General features: G+C 40.6%; 1 protein-coding gene across 5 annotated transcripts in view; it reads left to right on the top strand.

Annotated features, from left to right (window-relative positions):
• The window catches only part of PUS7 (pseudouridine synthase 7), a 55,670-nt gene extending 31,111 nt beyond the window's left edge, over positions 1-24,559 (top strand). For 3 of the 5 annotated variants that reach the window (XM_086696906.1, XM_086696905.1, XM_086696909.1), the window contains 9 exons: positions 5,837-5,965; positions 6,855-6,980; positions 15,125-15,186; positions 16,276-16,436; positions 17,479-17,605; positions 18,850-18,951; positions 21,411-21,540; positions 22,820-22,911; positions 23,456-24,559. In XM_086696906.1, coding sequence (XP_086553032.1) covers positions 5,837-5,965; positions 6,855-6,980; positions 15,125-15,186; positions 16,276-16,436; positions 17,479-17,605; positions 18,850-18,951; positions 21,411-21,540; positions 22,820-22,911; positions 23,456-23,592 — 1,066 coding nt within the window. In that variant the 3' untranslated portion in view covers positions 23,593-24,559. The remainder of the gene's footprint in view (positions 1-5,836; positions 5,966-6,854; positions 6,981-15,124; positions 15,187-16,275; positions 16,437-17,478; positions 17,606-18,849; positions 18,952-21,410; positions 21,541-22,819; positions 22,912-23,455) is intronic. The other 2 variants (XM_086696907.1, XM_086696908.1) reach the window with 2 other exon arrangements.
• Positions 24,560-25,525: the final 966 nt, after the last annotated feature.

Raw genomic sequence — 25,525 nt, 5'->3', positions numbered from 1 at the left:
GGCACAAATTGGGGAATCTTAAGTAAAAAAGTAAATTTCAATTGATGAATTATTTTCAAGCATATTGGATTATTCCTAATTTTATTTTATTTATTTTAATTTTCTTTTTTAATGTTTATTTTTGAGAGACAGAGACAGCACAAGCAGGAGAGGTGCAGAGAGAGACGGAGATACAGAATCCAAAGCAGGCTCCAGGCTCTGAGCTGTCAGCACAGGGCCTGACGTGGGGCTCGAACTTGTGAACCAAGAGATCGTGACCTGAGCCCATGTTGTACAATTAACTGACTAAAACACCTAGGCACTCCAGATTATTTCTAATTTTAAAAAACCTCTTTACCAAAGTAGAGATGAATGTTGTCATAACAATATAAAAATATTTTAACATGACAAAATTTGAAAATCTCAAATGAGGGGCTCCTGGGTGGCTCAGTTGGTTGACTGTCCAACTTTAACTCAGGTCATGATCTCACAGTTCATGGGTTTGAGCCCCGCATTGGGCTCTGTGCTGATGGCTCAGAGCCTGGAGCCTGCTTCAGATTCTGCATGTGTGTGTTTCTCTCTCTCTGCCCTACTCCCACTCGTGCTCTGTCTCTCAAAAATGAATAAACATTAAAAATCAATTTCAAATGAAAAACCATTGTCTTATTTTTTTAAAGTTTATTTTCTGTTTGAGAGAGCACGGGAGGGGCAAAGAGAATCCCACACAGGTTCCACACTGTCAGCACAGAGCCTGACTCAGGGCTCAATCCCACAAATGGTAAGGTCATGACCTGAGTCAGGATCATGAGTCAGATCCCTGGGGCACCTTGGTGGCTCAGTTGGTTGAGTGTCCGACTTCAACTCAGGTCATGATCTCACAGTTCTTGAGTTTGAGCCCCACATCAGGCTGTGTGCTGAGAGGTCAGAGCCTGAAGCCTGTTCTAGATTCTGTATCTCCCTCTCTCTCTGCCCCTCCCCTGCTCCCGTTCTTTCTCTTTCTCTTGAAAATAAACATTTAAAAAATTTATTTTTATTATTTAAAAAAAAGTGTTTTGATGTTTGTTTATTTTTGAGAGGGAGAGAGACAGTGCAAGCAGGGGAGGGGCAGAGAAAGAAGGAGACACAGAATCCGAAGCAGGTTCCAGGCTTTGAGCTGTAAGCACAGAGCCCAATGCGGAGCCCGAACCTGTGAATTGTGAGATCATTAACTGAGCCAAAGTTGGACGCTTAGCTGACTGAGCCACACAGGTGCCCCCACAATGTACCTTTTTAAAAGGACATAAATCAAAAAGGCACATGTGATGCTGTTATTTTAAAATGTGGAGGGGCGCCTGGGTGGCGCAGTCGGTTAAGCGTCCGACTTCAGCCAGGTCACGATCTCGCGGTCCGTGAGTTCGAGCCCCGCGTCGGGCTCTGGGCTGATGGCTCAGAGCCTGGAGCCTGTTTCCGATTCTGTGTCTCCCTCTCTCTCTGCCCCTCCCCCGTTCATGCTCTGTCTCTCTCTGTCCCAAAAATAAATAAAAAAACGTTGGAAAAAAAAAATTTAAAAAAAAAAAAAAAAAAAAAAAAAAAAAAAAGAAAAAAAATGTGGAGTCCAAGCCACTGAGCTGCAGCTGACCTGGTTGCCAGTCTGTATGTGAAAAACACTTGCCCTTTTCTTCCCTTGACCTCCTTGTTGCTTAGCACGACGAGCTGCATGGTGTAAAGCAGGTGGTGAGAACAGGAAAACCTTCTGAGTGAGCATCACCTATCCTGCTCCTTCCTAAACCATCCACTTTTTGCATCAGAGGTGGGCTGGGGAGTGAGAAACGGAAGCTCCCCCTCAGCCCCTGGAACAACAGTGCCCAGAGTTCTATTTTTCTCCACAACCAGTGGAAACTTGTAAAAACCCAGTAGTGAAAATTAGTGGGTTAGTGAACCCATGGAGGCCGACTCTGCTCTAAATGAGCCATGATAAAAAGTAATCACTACTCTAAGCCAAAACAAAACAGAAGTGCCCTTCTTACTAGGAAAACAACTGTAAACGTACTCTACTTAATGTACTTTAATAATAATCTCCAACTAGGAATATTCTTTCTAAGGATGACTTAAATCCCAGACCTACTAAAAAAATATTCATGAACATAACTACAGTTTTACTATATAGTCCTTATTTACGGAAGAATGCCAGCTAAAGCAGGAGTGGTAGTACAGAAAAACACTCACATCAATCCAGTAGTATTTGCTTCAGGCAATACGAATTCTCAGATACCTGAACAAGCCGATGCAAGACTGTGGGAGAACAGGGTAGTTGCCCAGTTTTTAAAATACCACCCTTCAGTTTACTAATTACAAAGAAAGGAAGGGGCGCCTGGGGTGGTTCAGTCGGTTAAGCATCTCTGTTCAGGTCAGGATCTCACAGTTCCTGAGTTGGATCCCCACATCGGGCTCTCTGCTGTCAGTGTAGAGCCCGCTTTAATCCTCTGTTCCCCTCTCTCTGCCTGTCTCCTGCTGATCTCTTTCTTTCTCTCTCTCTCAAAACTAATAAACATTTTTAAGTGGATGGATGGATGGATGGATGGTGGGTGAAAAGAGAGAAAGGTCCCATTACAGTAGAAAAACCTAGCAAGTACCATCATAACCCAGTGATTAAGTTTATACCATCAGTGATGGACAGACTGAACATTATTGCCTTTTGCTGTGGTACACCATAAAAGCCACAGTATCACTTAAGTAATATGTGTACCTAAGTCTAATCACGAGGCGTCAATCAGACAAATCCAAATGTAAAGGCATGGTGTAAAACAGCTGGCCTGGATTCTGCTAAAAGCCCGATACCAACGTAATGCAAAAGGCTGGGCAGATCCAGATACCTTAATGGCGAATAACTAGATGTCCCAATGGGAGTATGTGGTCCTCGGTTAGATCTTGAATTTAAGGAGCTTAAAAAAAAATCGAAATTGTGTTACTGGGTAATTGAGTGAGTTTGGATATGGACTGCTTATTGGTAGTGTGGAATTTCATGTTAGTCTTCCTGAGCGTGACCCGCTTGGTTAGGCAGGCAACTGCCTGTTCTAGGAGACACACACACCTCTCTAGGAGTAAGGTGTGATGTCTGCAACTAACTCACATGGGTCAGTCAAGTATTTACTGTGTGGGTGTTTTTAGATCTAGAAAGAGATGTAAAGTAAATCTTGGGAAAAGTTAACATTTGGTCAATCTCCCTGCAAAGTATAAGGTTCATTACATTGTTGCCACTTTCTGTCATTTGAATTTTTATAATTTAACAGTCAGGAAATTTTCTGAAGTATAAACTACTCTAAATTCACAAAATGGGAGATGATATTTGCAAAACGTGTGGTAAAGAGATTACCTTACTATATAAAAAGAGCAAGAAAAATAATATCAAAAGTAGGTTTAAAAAAGGCAGAGGCGGGGGGGCGGGGGGGTGGCAGCGGCACCTGGATGACTTACTTGGTTGAGCGTCCTAGCTCTTGATTTTGGCTCAGGTCACGGTCTTGTGGTTCATGAGATCAAGCCTGGCATCAGGCTCTGCGCTAACAGCGCGGACCCTGCTTGAGATTCTGTATCTTTCCTCTCTGCCCACCCCTTGTTCATGTACACGCTTGAGCTCTTGCTCTCTCTAAATAAGTAAACACATCTTAGAAATAGGTTAAAAAAATAGGTAACAGAACAAACAGGCAGTTCGCAGTCAACATATGTAGAAATGTTTAAATGTTCCTCGCAGTAGGAAGTATGTAGGTAAAAACCAAGATAAAATACCATTCTTAACAGACTGGCAGAGCTCAAAAAGGTTTATAATATGCTATGGGAGGAGACACAGGGATGAGGCAGCAGGCACTTACATATTAATAGTGTGAACATAAATTGATAAAACTTTTTTTTTAATTAAAAAAATTTTTTTTTAACGTTTATTTATTTTTGAGACAGAGAGAGACAGAGCATGAATGGGGGAGGGTCAGAGAGAGAGGGGGAGACACAGAATCCGAAACAGGCTCCAGGCTCTGAGCTGTCAGCACAGAGCCCGACGTGGGGCTTGAACTCACGGACCGCGAGATCATGACCTGAGCTGAAGTCGGACGCTTAACCGACTGAGCCACCCAGGCGCCCCGATAAAACATTTTTGGAGGGCAATAGGGATTAAAATTTTAAATCCACATCTAGGGATTTATTCCAGTCGTGTACCTATATAGATGCACAAAGAAGTATGTGTAAGGTTATTTGCTATAGAATTGTGTGTGATAGCAAAAGATAGGTAGCAATTTAAATGCCCCTCAAAGGAGACTGGTCACGTAAAGGATTGAATATCCATGTAGGACAGCAGCCATCCTTGTGCCGCTGGCCAAAGAACGAGGCAGCTTCAGAAGTACTGCGTGAATAAAGTAAACCTCGGATTTTCATTGTTTTTTTTGAAGTTTATTTTGAGAGAGAAAGTGCAGGGTGGGGGAGGGGCAGAGAAAAGGAAAGAGCATTCCAAGCAGGCTATCAGTGCAGATTCCAACACAGGGCTCAGACCCACAAGCTACGAGATCATGACCTGAGCCAAAGTCAGACGGTTAACCGACTGAGCCATCCAGGCGCCCCATCAGATATTCATTTTTAAGTGAAAAAAGCAAGATGCTGAACAATTTACAGTGTAATGAAATTTGTTTTCTAAAAGGGAGGATCTGGGTATTAGTTACATGGTTGTGTTTACTTTGTGAAAATTCATCAAGCAGAACACTTATGAGTTGTGTATTTTTCCATATATATGACATTTATGTTAAAAGCTTCCCAAAAAATACTTAAAAGAGAGGAGACAGTAGGTACTTACATGCTTCTATATACAGAAAGTGTTTCTGGAAGGAAACATGAGAAGCTATTAACATTGGCTACTGGTGGGGAGAGTTGTTTAGGGCTGGAGAAAGGACAAAAGTTTTTCAGTCCTCTATTTGTTTTTCTACATGTATTACTACTTAGGGATTTTTCATGAACACTTTCTAATACCTTTTAAATGATAGCAAGGTGCACATTCGTGGTAAGATTCCATCTCTGTCTGTCTGTCTATCTATCTGTCTATAACTATCATGTGTTTAAGAAGAAAAGACTGGAGGGGTACCTGGGTTGTTCAGTTGGTTAAGTGTCTGACTCTTGATTTCAGCTCAGGTCATGATCTCATGGTTTGTGGGTTTGAGCCCCACATCAGGCTCAGCACTTACAGTGAAAAAGCATGCTTCAGATTCTCTCTCTCTCTCTCTCTCTGCCCCTCCCCTGCTCTCTCCCTGTCTCTCTCAAAATAAACTTTAAAAAAAAGAAAAAGAAAAGAATGAAAAAAAAAAAAGAATGGGAGGAATTACAAAGTTAGATATTAACATTTTTTTCAGGTAATGAAACTATAAATTGCCTTTCTTTGTACTTTTCCAAGTTTCCTGTAGCAAGATTACAATATTTTTCTGAAAATGGGACTGACTCTTTAAAATGTTTAATAACAATCTCTGCAGTTGTATGGGATTGCTCTCTGCTCTTATCCCCTTGCCGCACCCTTCCCCCGTCACAAAAAGTAGCAGATTGCGCCTACGTGATTGTCCCATTACTGATTATAAATAACTTGAGGCTTTATGAATATAAGTATGGCCCAGGTTACGTCTGTCCAATAAGAATGAACCAGTATCATTTTGCTGGAGGAACAGTCCAGAGGAAAATGGAAAGTAACGCTCACCCTAGCTGCTGGGGTGCCTTTTTCACTCTTCATAGCGTGCTGTAGTCTGGTTGTTACTGGTTGTTACTTATAGGAACAAGTAACAAGCGTCCTGGACTATTTTTCAGTGAGGCAGTATTTCATGATCTCTTTGTGCTCTTTTTTTTTTATATTTTTTAGAATAACTGCTCAAAGACTTGCCCACTTGAACAAGTGCTTGATGAACTTTAAGCTAGGGAATTTCAGCTATCAGAAAAACCCTCTGAAATTGGGAGAGCTTCAAGGGAACCACTTCACTGTTGTCCTCAGGTAAAGAACTGCAGGTAGGAATGCAGACTAGAGGGTCTTGCTGGGGCACCTCACGTCTGTTTGCACCAGTGATCAACCCAGGTGAGCTGGCACTAACAGGTGTGGCAGGAAAGGAAGGCAGAGCAGAGCCCCATAGGGCCAGGAGAGCAAGTACTGCTGCAGTATTTGTGCCAACGCCCCCTCACCTCTCAAAACTCAGCCCTTCCTTCGGAGAGAAGCTGTCTGCTTCCAACACAGGGTTTAAAGATCAAGAGGCTGTGCTTCCGCCTACATGCAGTACCTGGATGGGCGCACTCACAGACACAAGAAATAGAGTAGAGGTTACCTGGGGCCTGGCGTAGGAGGGGGAAAGGAGAGCTATTGTTTAGTGGGTGCAGAGCTTCCATTTACAATTTAAAAAAAGAAAAGAGAAAAAGAAAAGAGTCCTCAGGAGGTAGAGAGAAGGCTACCAGGGATAAGGGAAAGGCAGGGAGGAGCACCTGGCTGGCTCAGTAGGAAGAGCATGTGACTCTTGATATCAGAGTCATGAGTTCGAGCTCCACGTGGGGTGTAGAGATTACTTAAATAAAACTTAAAAAAATTTTTTTAATGTTTATTTTTGAGTGACAGAGAGTTTGAATGGGGGAGGGGCAGAGAGAGAGAGGGACATAAAATCTGAAGCAGGCTCTAGGCTCTGTCAGCATAGAGCCTGATGCCAGACTTGAACCTGTGAACCGGGAGATCATGACCTGAGCTGAAGTCAGACGCTTAACCGACTGAGCCACCCAGGGCAGCCCTAAAACCTTTTTTTAAAAAAGGGGAAAGGCATGGAAGCTAAGCCATATCATTTATATGTATCCATGAATATGTGTGACTAAATTTTTTTCTGGGAAATTTGGGCCCTTAACAGAAATATAACAGGAACTGATGAACAAGTTCAGCAAGCCATGAACTCTCTCAAGGAGATTGGATTTATTAACTACTATGGAATGCAAAGATTTGGAACAACTGCTGTCCCCACATATCAAGTTGGAAGGTTTGTATTTCATTCCTTAACTTTTGTCTGAAAGAGCTCTCATAAAAAAAGAAAGATTTTTTGTTGCTGTGATTTTTAAATTTTTTTTAATGTTTATTTATTTTTGAGAGAGAGACCGTGAGTAGGGTAGGGGCAGAGAGAGAGGGAAACACAGGATCCGAAGCAGGCTCCAGGCTCTGAACTGTCAGCACAGAGCCCGACACAGGACTCAAACTTACAAACCATGAGATGATGACCTGAGCTGAAGTCACACTTAACCAACTGAGCCACCCAGGTGCCCTGTTGCTGTCATTTATAACTATTCATTTCTGGGCCAAATGAGCCAGTGTATCTCATCAACTGATCCATAATATCCTTCTAATTTTTTTGTGTTTTAAGGTAATACATGTACATGGAAAAAATAAAAATACATCAGTGTTCAGAAGGTATAACCCAAAAAGTAAGTTTTTCTCCCATCGGGGATTCTGTTTTTAGTTTCTTTTTTTATAGGTAAATCTTGGCTCAGTACAATAAGCAGTTGGGTGACTCCGACCCAGAGTAGCCTGACAGAGATGGTGTAGTTTGTGATCTCTGTTAACAAGCACTTCCCAGTTTATTAAACTTACATCTCCACTCTCCCACCTTTAAAGACAGTGGCATAGAATATAAATTGCGTGGTAGAATTTATTTTAAGAAATCTGATTCTCTTGGGGCACCTGGGTGGCTCAGTCCTTTGAGCATAGGTCATGATCTCACTGTTCATGAGGTCGAGCCCACATCAGGCTCACTGCTGTCAGCGCAGAGCCCACTCCAGATCCTCTGTCCCCTTCTCTCTCTGCCCCTCCCCTGGTTGCACTCTATCTCAAAAATAAATATTTAAAAATTAAAAAGAAATCTGATTCTCTTTTAGGCAGTAAATAGGGAATCCCTCTAGGGTAAGGTACGGTGGGGATCCCATCAATAAACACTTAGACTCTCGGCGTTATTCGAGCCCCATGTTGGGTGTAGAGGTTACTTAATGAGTAAGTAAATTAACTTGAAAAATAACTAAATACTTGGTTTCATAAACCTAAACCTGTATATGCTGCCCTGCTGTCCTGTAGACTGTGTTACTAAAGTAATCATTCTCGTGGGAGTTAGGATTGTAGAGGTTATGAGTTGGTGGTAATGTGAGAGCTTACATAGTTTGCATTCTTCCTTGGGTTTCAAACCCCTGTTGTAGCAAAGGTGAAATTTAGGCTTGGGGTTTGCTGGAGCTCACCAGTTTTCCTCCATAGTCCTAGGAACAGAGGACTTTTCTGGACTTCCAGTGCATGGTTGCAGCAGCCGACTACACGAAGTTGCATCTGTTCATGTGTTTTTAAAAACACAACATGATAAAAATCTGTGATGTAGTATTCCTCTACCTCTTTAGGCAGTGTTGTAAAAGTTAAAAGCTCAGGCAGTAAAGTCAGACTTGGGTTTTGAGCCTCAGACTACTCATCTGTAAAATGGAGATCATAATACTAACCCCACAGGGTGGTGAAATGGAAGTGACATGGTGTCTATGCAGCATCTATTTCTATGCCTTAAATACAGTAAGTGCTCAATAAGCAGAAATAATATTTTATTTGAGAGAGAGAGAGGGAGAGAATCTTGAGCAGGCTCCATGCTCACCGCGGAGTCTGATGCAGGGCTCCATCCCATGACCCTGGGATCATGACCTGAGTCAAAATCAAAAGTCGAAAGCTCAAACAACTGAGCCATCCAAGCGTCCCCAGAAAGTAATATTTTTTTTTAAATGTTTATTTTTGAGACAGAGAGAGACAGAGTGCAAGTGGGGGAGGGGCAGAGAGAGAGGGAGACACAGAATCTGAAACAGGCTCCAGGCTCTGAGCGGTCAGCACAGAGCCCGACGCGGGGCTCGAACCCATGGACTGTGAGATCATGACCTGAGCCGAAGTTGGACGCTCAACCGACTGAGCCACCCAGGCGCCCCCAGAAAGTAATATTTTAAAACTAAAGCATCCTAAGCACAGAAAGAATTTTTGCCAAGAAGAAAACTAAAGTAACTGGTAATCATTATTATTAGATAATAAATGATGATGGATGTTTTCAATCTTGCTAAATGGCCAAAGGACATTGATAAAGATAGTGAAGATGTTAATTGTATTATGGGACAGAATATTTAAGGGAAAACTGTATCAACTTTTGAATTTGTAATGAATTTGGCAGAAGAACAGCGGTGGGACCCTGCAAATTTTGTACTCCAAAGATAGTGTAAAATGATTAATGAAAATGAGATCAGATTTATCAAAAATATAAAGGAACAAAAATTGCATTGCATGCCTTAAGTATACAGTATGAGTATACAGTGCATTTAGAATCCCAAATCAACAGTTTGCACAACATAAGAATATTTCCTAGCTTCAAAGAAGCCCACTGTTACCATCATAGGAAAACAAAAACAAAAAACAAAACCCTTAGTTTCGAGTTTTGGAAGGGTGACTTACATCCAAGATTTTTAAAGAACTCTTACAAAGCAAAGACACAAGGACAAATGACAGTCTAAAAACGGGCAAGTGAGAGGCACCTGGGTGGCTCAGTCTTTTGAGTGTCTGACTCTTGATTTCGGCTCAGGTCATGACCCCAGGGTCTGTGACAAGCCCACGTGGAGCCTGCTTAAGATATTTTCTCTCTCTCTCTCTCTCTCTCTCTCTCTCTCTCTCTCTCTCTCTCTGCTTTTGCCCCTCCCCCACTCACATACACGTGCACACTCTGTCTCCAAAAAAAATAACTAAAATAAAAACAGGTGATCTGAGTAGACATTTCTCCAAAGAACATAGATTAATGGCCAGAAAGCACATGGAAAGATGTTCAACATCATTAGGGAATCACTAATCATTAGGGAAAAGCAATTTAAAACCCCAGTGAGCTATCACTTCACATCCACTATGATGGCTAAAGTCAAAAAGGCTTACAATAAAAAGTGTTGGTGAGGATGTGAAGAAATTGGAACCTGCATGCCCTGCTGGTAAAAATGTAAAATAGTATACCTATTTTGGATAACAGCCTGGCTAGTCCTCTACACCAAATACCATATGACTCAGCTGTTGCGCTCCTAGGTATATACTCAAGAATTTGAAAACGTGCGTCATACAAAAGTTTACACCAATGTTTTTAGCAGCCAAAAAAAGGGAAACGACCCAGATGTCCATCAACTGATAAATAGATAAACAAAATGTGATGTATCCACACAATGGAATATTATTCAACAATAAAAATAAACAATGAGCACCTGGGTGGCTCAGTTGGTTAAGCCTCCACCTCTTTTTTTTTTTTTTTTTTTAAGATTTATTTGCAAAGGGAGAGAGAATCCCAAGCAGGCTCCATACTGTGACCACCACGTGGGACTCAAATCCACCAACTGTGAGACCATGACCTGAGCCAAAACCGAGTCAGAAGTTCAGCTGACTGAGCCACCCAGGTGCCCCAAGCCTCTGACTCTTGATTTTGGCTCAGGTCATGATCTCATGATTCATGAGATCGAGCCCTGAGCTGGGCTCCAGGCTGGCTATGGAGCCTGCTTAAGATTCTCTCTCTCCTCCTCTGTCCCTCCCCTACCCCCCCTTAAAACAAAGGGACAATAAAAGAGAATGGAGTACTGATACTTGCTACAACATGGATAAACCTTGAAAACATGCTAAGTGAAAGAAGCTAGTCACAAAAGGCAAAATACTGTAGGATGCATTTATATGAGTTATCCAGATTACACAAATCCATAGAGAAAGGAAGTTGATTAGTGGTGCCTAGGTCTGGGGGAGGAGTAATAGATAGTGACTGCTCATGGGTGCAGGATTTCTTTTTGGGTGATAAAAATGTTCCAGAATTGATTGTGTGATGTTGCACAATTCTGTGAGTATACCATAAGCCATTATATTGTGTACTTAAATGGATGAATTATATGGATACATGAATTACACCTAAGTAAAACATTTTTCTTTTAAGGTGTAATAAATCTTTGCATATATGGTCAAATAACAAGGATGACAAGACCATTCAATGGTAAAGGACTGTCTTTTCAGTCAGTTGTGTTGGGGAAATTGGGTATAAACATTAAAAAATGAAGTTGGACTCTTATCGTACACCATTTACCAGAATTAATATAGATCAAAGACCTAAACATAAGAGCTACAACTATAAAATTAGAAGAAAACGAGAAAACCTCATGACATTTGGTTGCCAATTTCTTGGTTATAACACCAAAAGAAAAAAATAGGTTGGACTCCATAAAATTTAAGATATTTATGTACAATATCCAGATGGCTAACAGACATGAAAAGATGCTCAACATCACTCATCATCAAAATACAAATCAAAATACAGATAGAAATACAAATCAAAAACATGATGGGATACCACCTCACACCTACCAGAATGGCTAGAATTACACAAGAAGCAACAGATATTGGCAAGGGTGTGAAGAAACAGGAACCCTCTTGCATTGTTGGTGGGAATGAAAACTGGTGCAGCCACTCTGGAGAACAGTATGGAGGTTCCTCAAAACTAAAAATAGAACTACCCTATGATTCAGCAATTGCACTATTAGGTATTTCCCCAAGGAATACAAAAATAAAATTCAAAGGGGTACCTGCACCCCAGTGTTCATAGCAGCATTATCAACAATAGCCAAACTATGGAGAGAGCCCAAATGTGCATTGACTGATGAATGGATAAAGAAGATGTGTATATATATGTACAATGGAATATTATTCAGCCTTCACAAAGAATGAAATCTCGCCATTTGCAACGATGTGGATGAAGCTAGCACATATCATGCTAAGCAAAGTAAGAGAAAGACAAATACTATGTGATTTCACGCATATGTGAAATTTAAGAAACAAAATAGATGAATGTATGGAAGGGGTGGGAGGAAAGGAAGAGAGGCAAATAAACCACAAGAAACTCTTAATGATAGAGAACAAACAGGGTTGATCGAGGGAGCTCGGTGGGAGATGAGATAGATGGGTGATGGGTTCTAAGGAGAGCACTTGTGATGAGCACTGGGTGTTGTATGGAAGTGATGAATCACTGAATTCTCCTGAAACCAGTATTTCACAGTATGTTAACTAAAACTTAAATAAAAGAAAATAAAAAGTTTTTGTGTCCAAAGGACACTTATCAACAGAATGAAAAAGCAACCCACAGAAGGGGAGAAAATGTTTGCAAATTATATATCTGATGAGGGGTTAATATCCAAAATATATAGAGTTCCTACAACACAACAGCAAAATAACCTGATTTAAAATGGGCAAAGAGGGGCGCCTGGGTGGCGCAGTCGGTTAAGCGTCCGACTTCAGCCAGGTCACGATCTCGCGGTCCGTGAGTTTGAGCCCCGCGTCGGGCTCTGGGCGGATGGCTCAGAGCCTGGAGCCTGTTTCCGATTCTGTGTCTCCCTCTCTCTCTGCCCCTCCCCCGTTCATGCTCTGTCTCTCTCTGTCCCAAAAATGAATAAACGTTGAAAAAAAAATTTTTTTTTAAATAAAATGGGCAAAGAACTTGAACTTTTTTCCAAGAAGATACATATTTTTTAAATATTTGTAATGTTTATTTTTGAGAGAGAGAGACAATGTGAGCAAGGGAGAGGCAGATAGACAGTGGCTAAAATGATGAGTTCGATGTTATATGTATTTTATACAATTTTTTAAAAAAGGAAGGTAAATAATAGGGCGCCTGGGTAGCTCAGTCGGTTAAGTGCCCAACTTCGGCTCAGGTCATGATCTCACAGTTCATAGGTTTGAGCCCCTAGAGCTTGCTTCGGATTCTGTGTTTCCCTCTCTCTCCGTTCTTCCCCTGCTCATGCTGTTTCTCTCTCTCAAAAATAATAAAGATTTAAAAATTAAAAAAAAAAAAAAAAGGAAGGTAAAGAAAGAGAACATAGGAAAAGTAGAAAACATCTTAATGTGTAGTGGGCCAGATAGAATGGCCTATTGTAACCACATCTGCGAATATTTAATATGGCAGTGTATATGGAACTTGCATGTATATGGTAGCATCTTAAACTTTGCAATATTTTGTACCACTTGTTGGCAGACTTGTTCTGCCAAGGGCCACATAGTAAATGTTTTAGGCTTTGTGGGCCGTGGAGTGTTCATAGAACGACTCACCTCCACTGTTAAAACAGTGTGAACCAGTCATACACAGTGTGTAAATGGCTGAGCGCAGCTGCTTTACAATAAAAGTATTTACAAAATCAAGTGGCCAGCCAGATAACAAAGGTTTTTGAATAAAGACAGCTCCTTCTATGATACCTGGCAGACCAATGCCTAGTCCTGAGTTAGAACTCTCTTCTCTTGGGAGGTGTTGCAGATAGCCTAGCCAGCTACATAATGTGTCACCCAGGAGAATATTTACAGACTGATAGAGCATGGCTTGTTCCAGGAACGCAAGGATGGCCAGTAGTAGAAAATCTGTTATGTAATTAATCACATTAGTGGATAAATAATCCATATGAGCACATCATCGGATACCAAACAGCATTTTATACACTTTAATATACAAAAGTATCCCATATGGGTTAACTTAAATATGAAAAATTAAAACCCTAGTTAACTAAAACTAAAATTAATGGTTATTTCTATATTCTTATGGTCAGGAAGGCCTCTCTAAGCATAACTCCCAAGACCAAATATCTTAACAGAAAAAAATTGCAGATATGATAGGCAAAATAGAATTTTTGCGAGGCAAAAGATAGTACAATAAAAGTTAAAGAAAAAATTGTGTGCACTTAGATGTATCAAGAAAAGTCATGGGGGTGTCTGTCTGGCTCAGTCGGTGTAGCACATGACTCTTAAATTTCAGGGTTGTGAGTTCAGTCCTCATGTTGGATATAGAGATTACTTAAAAATCTTTTTTAAAAAGTCATGAAAAATACACTCTAAAGTGTTAATTTAGGGGCACCTGAGTGGCTCAGTCAGTTAAGTGTCCGACTTCGGCTCAGATCATGATCTCGCGGTCTGTGAGTTCAAGCCCCGCGTCAGGCTCTGTGCTGACAGCTAGGAGCCTGGAGCCTGCTTCTGATCCTGTATCTCCCTCTCTCTCTTCCCCTCCCCCACTCACACTCTATCTCTAAAAATAAATGAACATTAAAAAATAATAAAGTGTTAGATTATAGGTAACCTTTCTTATGTACTGTTTAATTTTTAAGAATCATGTATAACTTATAACCAACAAAAGTAAAGATGTTTCCATTTGGGCCAGAATAATAGGGAAGGATAAAGTGTTACTCTTTGTCTAGGCAAGAAGGTATTTAACACAGGGGAGAAATTTCTTGAGAGGTTTCAAATGAGTTTTAGTACAGATTTGTACAGATACCATGTTTAACAGCTTAATGACTTGGTAGTATTTACTATTATAGCTTTTAAAACCTGTGACAAGGGGCGCCTGGGTGGCGCAGTCGGTTAAGCGTCCGACTTCAGCCAGGTCACGATCTCGCGGTCTGTGAGTTTGAGCCCCGTGTCAGGCTCTGGGCTGATGGCTCAGAGCCTGGAGCCTGTTTCCGATTCTGTGTCTCCCTCTCTCTCTGCCCCTCCCCCGTTCATGCTCTGTCTCTCTCTGTCCCCCCCAAAAAAATAAATAAACGTTGAAAAAAAATTTTTTTAATAAAAATAAAATAAATAAAATAAAAAATGAAACCTGTGACATAAGGGGCATCTGGGTGGCTCAGCTGGTTAAGCGACCAACTCTTGGTTTTGGCTCAAATCATGATCTTGTGGTTCATGGGATCGAGCCCCGCATCAGGCTGTGTGATGACAGTGTGGAGACTGCTTGGGATTCTCTCCCCACCCTCTCTCTGCACCCACCCTCCCTCTCTCTCTCTCTCTCTCTCAAAATAAATAAACATTTAAATAAATAAATAAAAATACAAGTTGATGTGATGTTAAATGTTAATAAGTAAACATTCTTAATTTTCTTCTCTCTTTTGAGTTCTTTTCTCATTTACATTTGAAACCTATATCATTAGTTTTTCAGCTTATTTTTAAGTTTAATAAAATATATAGAATTTTAACACAATTTTTTACTCCATAAATTTCAGCATATAAAATTTATCTTAACGCAAAATTAAGTAAAATAATGTAAAATTAAGTAGAAAAAATTAAAGTAAAATAAATGCTGTTTCATTTTAGAGCTATATTACAGAATTCCTGGACTGAAGTCATGGATTTAATATTGAAACCCCGTTCTGGAGGTAAGAATAAAATTCATGTTAATGAAAAAAAATAGAATATCTTGTTAGGTATTTGTGGAATTGCTTTGAATAAAAAATATCTGTGTATATTAGGTAGGTATTTCAGAAATTTTAAAAATTGTTTTTGGGGCTCCTGGGTGGCTCAGTCGGTTGGGCGTCCGACTTGAGCTCAGGTCATGATCTCCCGCTCTGTGAGTTCCAGCCCCACGTCGGGCTCTGTGCTGACAGCTCAGAGCCTGGAGCCTGCTTCAGATTCTGTGTCTCCCTCTCTGTCCCTCCCCCATTCATGCTCTGTCTCTCTCTGTCTCAAAAATAAATAAATGTTAAAAAAAATTTTTTTAATTGTTTTTATAGTAAAATTAAAAGGATAGTTTATTTTTTCACAAATTTTATGTATATATTTGAGATTTATAATTTGTATCCTGTGTTTAGCTCTTTAGTTCATCTAATATATTAATTCATAAACAAATATATTTCCTTTGCCCCATACACTACTAAATCCCTGAACGTGCAGGAATCCAAACACATCTCACTTGTGGTTAATTTGTTAAAGCATAGTGTAGTAGAGATTAAAAACTGGGCAAAAAGTGTTGAAGATTTTAGTTTGTTAGCTACTTTCCAGAAAGTACGTCTAAATTCATATCATCTAAAAAATGATTTAAATACTACTTTACAAATTATCAAAATATTTAGTCCCTTTGGGTAATTATTCATTTCCAAATTAAAGAGATAAAGTTGTCTACTTTTAAGGAGAGTTCCTATCAAATTTGCCAACACAGTAGAAAAAGAGAAAGGAGAAAAGGCTCCCTGGGTTTTGTCTTCTGTTAAATCAGCCGTGATAAGGGGACAGTAATGGACTTTCAATACTGGAGGTGGTGGGGGGGCTAATATCGACGAAGCTGTTTCATTCTGTACATTCTCCCCGTCCCATCTTCTCACCTCCTGACAGGTATTCTCAGCAGAATCTGTTCAGAGTACCTGTGTTTCAAAGAGCATTTTCTAATTTTGTGTTCTCTAGGAAGCCTGTTAAAGTTACGGAAATCCGTCCATTTCATAAATTGTTTTAACACAACTTTTTTCCCCCCCCAGCTGAAAAGGGCTACTTGGTTAAGTGCAGGGAAGAGTGGGCGAAGACCAAAGACCCAGCTGCTGCCCTCAGAAAACTACCTGTCAAAAGGTGTGTGGAAGGGCAGCTGCTGCGAGGACTTTCAAAATATGGAATGAAGAATATAGTCTCTGCATTTGGCATAGTGAGTGCTATTTGTGAAGTCAGGCAAATGACTTGAGGTGGCTTAATTCTTTTTAAATTTTACCTTTAAATATTTTACTAAATCTTAGAAGAGCGGAAGGTAAATAAGGATCCTTTGGTGATCTCGGAGACGTGTGTTACCTGAGTGATCCTTGTGTGTACCCTGAATGGTGACGAGGGAGGGTGGTGGGTGTGGGTGGCGTTGGCAACAGTTATTCGCATGGAGGGCTGAGAAAAGCATGAAAGTGGTAAATACTGCCTACAAGGAAATTTAATTTAAATTTAATTAAATTTAACTTAAGGAATTTAATTTAAGGAAATGTAACTTAACTTTAATTTTAAGTATCTTGCTACTTTAGAAATTCAGAATCCATCTTAGGGTGCACTTGTTGATCGTTGTCCAGCATCGGGACTGCAACCTGCCTCAGTAAGAGGTTGCACGGGAAGCGCCCTAGTGATTACATTTTAGTTTGGTTTCTTCGTGGTTGTTCAGGAGTGGGTACCATCTTGGCAAGTGTGGCCTCTGCCAGTGTTCAGATGGCTGTGATCCCTCGTGGACTAAAGGTTAACTCTTAAACTTAACGTCTCATTTACTCTTCCCCTGGTAAACAAGAAAGAATTTTTACCGCATGAAGTCAGTTGTCAGTTCAGTCATTCAGATTTTCTCCCTCCACGGCCATTAGCAGGAAGGAAGCACTATTTGCTGTGTAACTAACCAATATGTGAATTTCTAGAGTTTGAGGGCCGTGTCTTTGGTTTAGGGTGTGAGCTCCACAGGACTTGCTTTATTTGCATGAACATGTGGGAGCTGCCGCCATGGAAGCTGACCATGAGCACCCCGTAGTCGGAGGAGTTCTGTCTCTAAAATTGGTTGCCGTGCATCAGTCGCTGTTGCTATAAGCCTTTAGAGAGATGAGATTTGAGCTACGAGCTTCTCGTTCTAGGGTCACCACTGAGCAAGTGGGAGGCCTGGGAAAGTACAGTACTTTTAATATTCAGAATATGTATTTTTTTCCTTGCCTGTTTTTTATCCTTCCCTCCAGATACCAAGAAATAATCGCTTAATGTATATTCATAGCTACCAAAGCTATGTGTGGAATAACATGGTAAGCAAGAGGATAGAGGAGTACGGACTGAGACCCGTCCCGGGGGACCTCGTTCTCAAAGGAGGTAAAAAGGCAGATATCCTCCTGACTCCACCAAACTAGGGTTCAGTCATTTGACACTAGTGCTTAAAATCCAGCCTGGCCACTGCTTGGGGAGGGTGGGGGGTGTCTAGTAAGGTTAAATGGAAAGGCATTGTAAGCTCAGACGGAACACTTTGCATCTGTATCTCTAATCAAAATATGCATACGATTTGAGTAAGCATCTGACTCTCTTCTGGGTCTCTGGGCCTCCATTTTCTTGGCTAGAAGAAGATTTGAATGAGATGTTGTCTTTAAGTCTTTTTCTAAACTTTAATCTGGGTCTAGCAAATACTCCTCTACACTTCTGGACTTGCCTTGGCACCTCAGCTATTGTCCGCCAGTTTTAAAGAGTTTCTGTAAGTCAGCTTTCGACCGGAGCTCACTTCACACACGGGCCGTGACGTAACAGACACTTAGTGCGTACTCTGTGCTGGCAATGTTCATAAAACACACAGCTGATCCCCTCTGATGCTGAGCCCCCACCTTGTGTCAGGCCTTGTGTTAAGCCCTTTGCCTACCTCTTCTGGTTTAAAGCTCGCAGTATTCTGTGAAGTGTTCCCTGTGTTCTTCAGACAAGATTCACAAGATTCCACATCTGGTTAAAAAAAGAAAAGGCAGAGATTCAGAATCAAAGTCGGCCTGTTTCCAAAGTCCATGTTCTGGCACACCCAGCCGCCCTTCTTCTGTCTGAAGACATAGCTTGTTCATCTACATGTATACCCAATAAGTCCACTAAGGGTCCTGTTGAGAAATTTTGATTATCCTGGATTAATAGTTTTTAATCTCCTCAAATGTTGATTACATCCAGTGTGTTTTAATGTCCCATATGCCATCACATTTCATCCTCTAAACGCAGACTGATTTAAAATTATTCTTTTATCAAAATGCATCCAATGGCGATAGCTTTCTAGATAGTATTTTGTAGGATTGTTTAAAAAGGAGAAAGCAGCTTGTTTTTTTAAAGCATTCTAAAAACATATGGGTGCAGCTGAGAAATAAATGTTTGTTTTTTTGTTTTTTGTTTTTTTGACTTTCCACTTGTTATGAATCCATGATTTTATTTCTTGGGTAGAGCAGAAAAGACAGAAAGGTACCTAACTTAATTTCCTTAAATTTTGTAGGCCACTCATCCTGTGTCAGCTTGCATATAATTTTTGAAGATCAAGCTCATGAAAATATCACCTATTTTTGTAGTTTTTCTTAATTTATCTGTGTGTCAATTTGCAGCTACAGCCACCTATGTTGATGAAGAAGATGTTAATAATTACTCCATCCATGATGTGGTAATGCCTTTGCCTGGTTTCGATGTTATCTACCCAAAGCATAAAAGTAAGTTCCCTGTCAGGGGAAAGTAGATAAAACAAAGCGTGACATATTTAAGCCACTTACCAGCCACCAAGAATAGAGAGAGGGGAAAAAATCAGTACTTTAAATATAATTTTAGAACTTTCATTTCTGTCAGACTTGAAAATGTTTAGATTTCAAACATTTATAAACTATGTTTACATATATAAAGTCTCCCTGAAAGGTATTCAAGTGGATAATTTTTTTTTATTTTTTTTAATGTTTATTTTTGAGACAGAGGGAGACAGAGCACGAGTGGGGGAGGGGCAGAGACAGAGGGAGACAGGGAATCCGAAATAGGCTCCAGGCTCTGAGCTGTCAGCACAAAGCCCGATGCGGGGCTCAAACCCACGAACCATGAGATCATGACCTGACCCGAAGTCGGATGCTTAACCGACTGAGCCACCCAGGCGCCCCTCAAATGGATAATTTTTTAAAAATTTTTATTTTTAGGTAATCTCTACACCCAACATGGGGTTCGAACTTAAGTACCCCAAGTTCAAGAGTTGTATGTTCCACTAAGTCAGTCAGGCGCCCCTGGGTAATTTAAATTAAGAAACAAAATGGTGGAGGCGCTCCTGGGTGGCTCCTTCAGCTAAGGGGCTGACTTCTGCTCAGGTTATTATCTTGAGGTTTCGGGAGTTAGAGCTCCGTGTCAGACTCTGTGTGCTGGCAGCACACAGCCTGCTTGTGATTCTCTGTCTCCCTCCCTCCCTACCCTCTCCCCCCCCCCCCCGCCCCTCCCTACTTACACTGCCTTTGTCTCTTTCAAATGAGTAAAAACTTAAAAAAACAAAAAAAAGACATCTTTTCTCTCGAGGGGTCAGAATGATTATTTTGCTTATCAATGTTATATTCCTTGTAACTATACAAGTTACAGAATGCTTAGGAATTAACACCCGTCTTTGATACTGCAAATACTGACAAAAGTTAGTCATCTGCCACTTACATATTAATATAATCAGATTGCTGCGCTTCTAATTCTTATGTGAGGTTGACTTCACTGAGAGAAAGCAGAGAAAAGGAGGAGGGAATGAATAGGAGGGGGGAGGGGAACAGTCTGCCTACCCTATGGCACAGGGTAATGCCATTTAAGCCATAAATTCAATACAGCTTTTGACAAAGTTTGTTCATGGAATCCTTGTGGCGAAGACAGGGGCTCGTAGACTGGATGGGCATGTGGATCGGTTACATATGCGCGCTTGGCATCCAGCAGTGCTCAGTTTAGGGATCCCTGTTGTCTTATAGATACGTTGTGAGGGAGTCTTTCCTTGACCCTGGTCTACCCAATATTTTTTATGAATAACTTGAATAAGAAATCTGCAGGGCGCCTGGGTGGCTCGATGGGTTAAGTGTCCAACTTCAACTCAGATCATGATCTCACGGTTCATGGGTTCAAGCTCCGCGTCGGGCTCTGTGCTGACAGCTCAGAGCCTATAGGCTGCTTCAGGTTCTGTGTCTCCCTCTCTGTCTGCCCCTTCCCTGCTCGTGCACTCTCTCTCTCTGTCTCAAATATAAATAAACATTTTTTTAAAATCTGCTTATCATGTTTGCAAGTTATGTTACCCAAAACTGTTAATACTAATTGTATAAAAAGTAAATTTTTTAAAAGAACTACAGAAGGCATTTAATAGAGTTAAATATAAATTCTTACTTCTGTAAAGGTCCGGCTTGATAGTAGTCTATATAAAAAGTATCTGGAGTTCTTATTGAACATCATTCTGCTACCCTGAGGCAGATGAAGGATTTTGTGGAGAATACAGCAATGTCAGAAGAGGGACAGTTGAAAGAACGTGTGTGTGGCCTAAAGAAGATACGGCTTAAAGGTCCAGCACTTGTGTGAACATGTGAAAAAGGGCAGTTAACCTGCTGTGTTGCAAAGCAGTGAACAGAAGTTATAAAAAGACAGATTTCAGTTTGGAATAAGGAACTTTCTAACAATTGGTGAGCCTCACAAAGACGTTACTGTAAATGGCAACCTGCAAGCAAAGGCCGGGTGACTGTCTCTCTCAGGTGTTATAAAAAAGATTCCACATCAGGGGTGAGGGTGAGCCAGATTGTTTTCCCAGGTCTCTTATTTTTATACATTTATTTATAACTGCCTTCTTCAGGAATTGGAGGCCTCTGTACATGCTGTCTTCCAACTCTGAGCATGTATAAATTATAGGTTAATAACTTCTCTTGAAATGGCCTTTTATAGTTAGCTTGAGAACCTTACACCCCAGATACTGTGGCTGCTTATGAGAGATAACTTACAAATTGCTCAAATCTAAGCTGGAGACATCTAGTCCTAGTAGTTAATCCCTAAATTTTGATTCTAGAGAACAGGCTGGATTATAAATGAGAGAGACTAATTTTGTTAGGATGCTATGAATTTATTTGTGGTCTGGCAGAAGGTGGCTTGCTCACATGCTGCATTCCAGCTAACTTTTTGTATCTTACAGTTAGTGAAGCCTACAGGGAAATGCTCACAGCAGACAATCTGGATATTGACAACATGAGACACAAAATTCGAGATTATTCCTTATCAGGAGCCTACCGAAAGATCATTATTCGTCCTCAGAATGTCAGTTGGTGAGTGATAGTCTGGAAGGAAGTAGAACTGAATTACAATGTGAGATTTAAAGCTTTTGCATCACATGTTTATTGTCCAGTGTTGACAACCTGGCATAGAAGCATTACTTGTTGTTACTATTATCATTATTACTTCTACTTGCATTTTTCGATCATCAGGAAACAAACAAGTGTAAGTGGTTAAGTTTACATTTTATAGACCTTGCTAAATTATTGAAGATCTATGCAGAGTGGGGCGCCTGGGTGGCTCAGTGGGTTAAGTGTTTGACCTTGGCTCAGGTCATGATCACGCGTTCCATGGGTTTAAACCCAGCGTCAGGCTCAGAGCCTAGAGCCTGCTTCGGATTCTATGTCTCCCTCTCTCTCTGCCCCTCCCCTGCTTGCACACATGCACGCGCTTGTGAGATCTCTCTCTCTCTCTCTCTCTCTCTCAAAAATAAAAATAAACGTTAATAAAAAGGAAGAAGGGGCACCTGGGTGGCTCAGTCAATTAAGTGTCTGACTTCAGCTCAGGTCATGATCTCATAGTTCGTGAGTTTGAGCCCGCGTCAGGCTTTAAAAAAAAAAAAATGGAAGAAACATTTAAACTTTTTCCCTACTTTGAAAAAACTAAGATTTGCTTATAAAGCTATCCCTGAGCAAGCTACCTTTATTCCGAATTAGCTATGAGTTTCAAACACTGATCTGTTTGTTTTAATATGTTCTGAAGAAAAAAACATACATGTATTAACTCATTTAAAATATTTCAGTATATTTATTTGATAATTTTATAAAACTCAATTCTGTTTGATAATTTTAAAAACTAAATCCTGAATTAGTTGTCCATTGCCGGGAGATTCTCTCTTTTCCCTGTCTCCATCTCTGGGTTGTGGGATGAGGTTGGCCAGGTTGGACTTGGTCTTCCCCACCCCAGAGAGCTGTTTCTGGTGAGTAACGCGGTGCTGTTAGAAGTGATGACCACCGTGGAGAAGATACAAATGCCATTACTAATTCACATCTTCACCAAGTGAAGTTTCCACCTACATAGAAAAAGAATTTCCATACTAAGGAAGCATTTTATATTTTTTTTAACGTAGTCTGGCATCATTTGTCATCTTGTATGATCGTACAAAAGCAATACTTACATGTAAAATCTGGCCCTGTTCTGTTATTGAACAACTTCCCCTTAGAATTCCTTACACAGGCCTGTGTGTTATTTCCTTTCTAAGAAAATGGTGATGAGCAGTTTTAGTTCCTTTCATAGAAGTTTGCATTCACACTTTATTTGTGTGTTTTGAAGGGAAGTCGTTGCATATGATGATCCCAAAATTCCACTCTTCAACACAGATGTGGACAACCTAGAAGGGAAACCACCACCGGTGTTTGCTTCTGGTAAGTTTACTCAGCCGTCAGCCCTGTGTCAACTTTGAAACATTTTCTCAGACGAAAACATAAATTAAACTGCCACCTTCCACCTGCCCAGTGATTGCTATTTTGTGTTTTGTCATCTTGGTTTCGTGGTTATAGCTTGATGCCAGGTGATTAGAACAATAGATTTCACTGAAAATGAATGAACATTATGGTATTAGGTGGTTGAATATTTCCTCCCCCACTGAGTGAACAAAGGTGAGGGAGTATCCAGGAACAGAGTCTAAAACATGAAATCTGCATTGTCATTGTCAACTTCTGGCTGCCATTCCCTCGTCTGTTTCCACCCTGTGCCCTTCTTGAAGGTTCCAAGTAGAATTACTGTCGGGATTCGGCTGGATCATATACTTCTGATCTCACTTCTACATTTTATTCTCTGAGGCCCCACGGGAGGTGGTGCCTGCAGAAGAGCCCAGTTCTTTCCTCTCTGTAGCGATTATATGACTCTCCCCAGTCTCTCTGCAGCTGCCTTCCTTTTCTGACCGTTCTCTTCTTTCTTGCCTGGCAGAAGGCAAATACAGAGCTCTGAAGATGGATTTTTCTCTTCCTCCTTCTACCTACGCTACCATGGCCATTCGCGAAGTGCTAAAAATGGATACCAGCATCAAGAACCAGACCCAGCTGAACACCACCTGGCTCCGCTGAGTCCTTTTTCCCCAGACGAGAACATGCAGACTGGTGTTTGCTGGCTTCTTGTTCATTTTTGTCTTAGTACAGACCATAGGTGTATTTTAGATCTTTGTAGCTAAAGATTATTTGTATTTTTTCAAGTTTTTATTAGCTTAATTTGCAATATTTGTACACATAATACAAATCCTGAGGATCCTAATTCTAGCTCAGAGAATATAAATTGATCAGAATATATTTCAGGTGCTTAAATCATAGTAAAACATCAGCTTTATTTGGCTTTATGATAATTTAAATGGACTTTCGGTTTAAACTTGCAATTTTAAGTTTCGCTTTATTCTTAAAGGACGACATGAATTTTTCATGTAGCCATGAATGGAGTATGCAGCAATGCATTTTAAGAGAAAATGCAGCAAAGCAAATCTTGACTATGGATAAATAGACTGCCCCCAGCCCGCCTATAAGTACAGTACTCATGCTTATTTAAATGATGATAAAACATGTCCAGGTTATAGATGCAAAAGTGGCTGTCATCATCTAACTCCCCTGCCAGGTTTAGGTAAGTGTGGATAGATCTTTTAGTTGCAGTAGCTTTTGCATTTATATTATCGTTGCCTTGTAGGACAGTTGCGTGATAGGACCTTTTTTCTCAGTGTAAACATGTGTCGTTATTTTTATTAGTCAAGGTGTGATTTTTACTCTAGGTGCCTTTTATGTTCAGAATGCTTTCCACTGGACTGGTATTTGTCCACAAGTAAATGACAGCAGAGAAGAAAACTTTAAACCTTTACAAAAGGGCTCCTCCGATCAGCAGCCTCACCCTTTGTCACCTTCGGCTTGGGTATTTCCGTTTCTGGCATTGTGTACAACTTTTCTCTGGTGTGAAAGGCTGACTATGCCTTGCCAAGGATGTGTGACATAATTGCACCAGTTTTTATTTTCTACCATTTCTAGAACAAAATATAATAAATATTTTTTAAAACTCCTTTCTAGTTATGGGTGGTTTTTTTTTTAAGTTTATTTATTTATTTTGAGAGAGAGAAAGCACGAGCAGGTGAGGGGCAGAGAGAGAGAAAGAGAGAATTCCGAGCAGGCTCCACACTGTCAGCACAGAGCCCAACGCAGGGCTCAAACTCATGAACTGTGAGATTATGACCTGAGCCAAAGTCGGAGGCTTAACTGACTGAGCCACTGAGGCGCTCCCTGTATTAGTTATGTTAATAAGTTATCTAAAACTGAGTGCAGATGAGAACCTTGGCCCAGACTGAGGGCAAGGCAATAAGTGATTGAGGGATCCTCAGAGATGGTGTCGACACAAAGGTGGGTGTCATGATCAGGTGTGAGATGTCATGAAAATCATACAGTTGAGTGTCCGACTGTATGACTCTTGGACAATGATGGACTGGATTCAAAGTTATTCTTACAATAACACCCCTCACTTGCTTTCCAGTGTGCTTTCTGGAGAGAAGAATGGAGAAGACCTTCTGTACCAGGAGCATCACGCCATAGCAGGGTGGGTGACATTTGTCCCGTATCTGATACTGGACAGTTCAGGACTGTTTTTCAGCCCTTGTATTTTAATGGCATCCATCACACTACAGAGGTGGAAAAATATTAGAAATGTCATGGTAAATAGCCCTTTTAGCTGGCTGGTTTCTAAATAATCTCTTACCTACAAAAGCCAAATATATTAAATGTGTATTGGACTGTTTGTAGTTTCTAGTGCTTCTAAGTTATTTTCCTTCATCAGACTGATTAGTGAACATGCTTATTAAGGGGACCTGACTCTGCCTAATGCAAGTACAATCAGTAGTTCTGCATTTATAAATTTACATTACCAGAAAAAAATAAAGTCCAAACTCAGAAATGTTCTCTTCATCTGAGAATACTTAGAGCCGTATAGGTTGAGTTCATTTTCCCCTGGCATTAGCCAACTAACAGTTTGTGCATG

This window comes from Puma concolor, chromosome A2, assembly GCF_028749965.1.
Source record: "Puma concolor isolate L17-30 chromosome A2, mPumCon1.1.hap2, whole genome shotgun sequence".
NCBI classification, from domain to species: Eukaryota; Metazoa; Chordata; class Mammalia; order Carnivora; family Felidae; genus Puma; species Puma concolor.
Note: the sequence above shows the minus strand (reverse complement) of the source record. Positions and strands in the feature narration are given on the sequence as shown.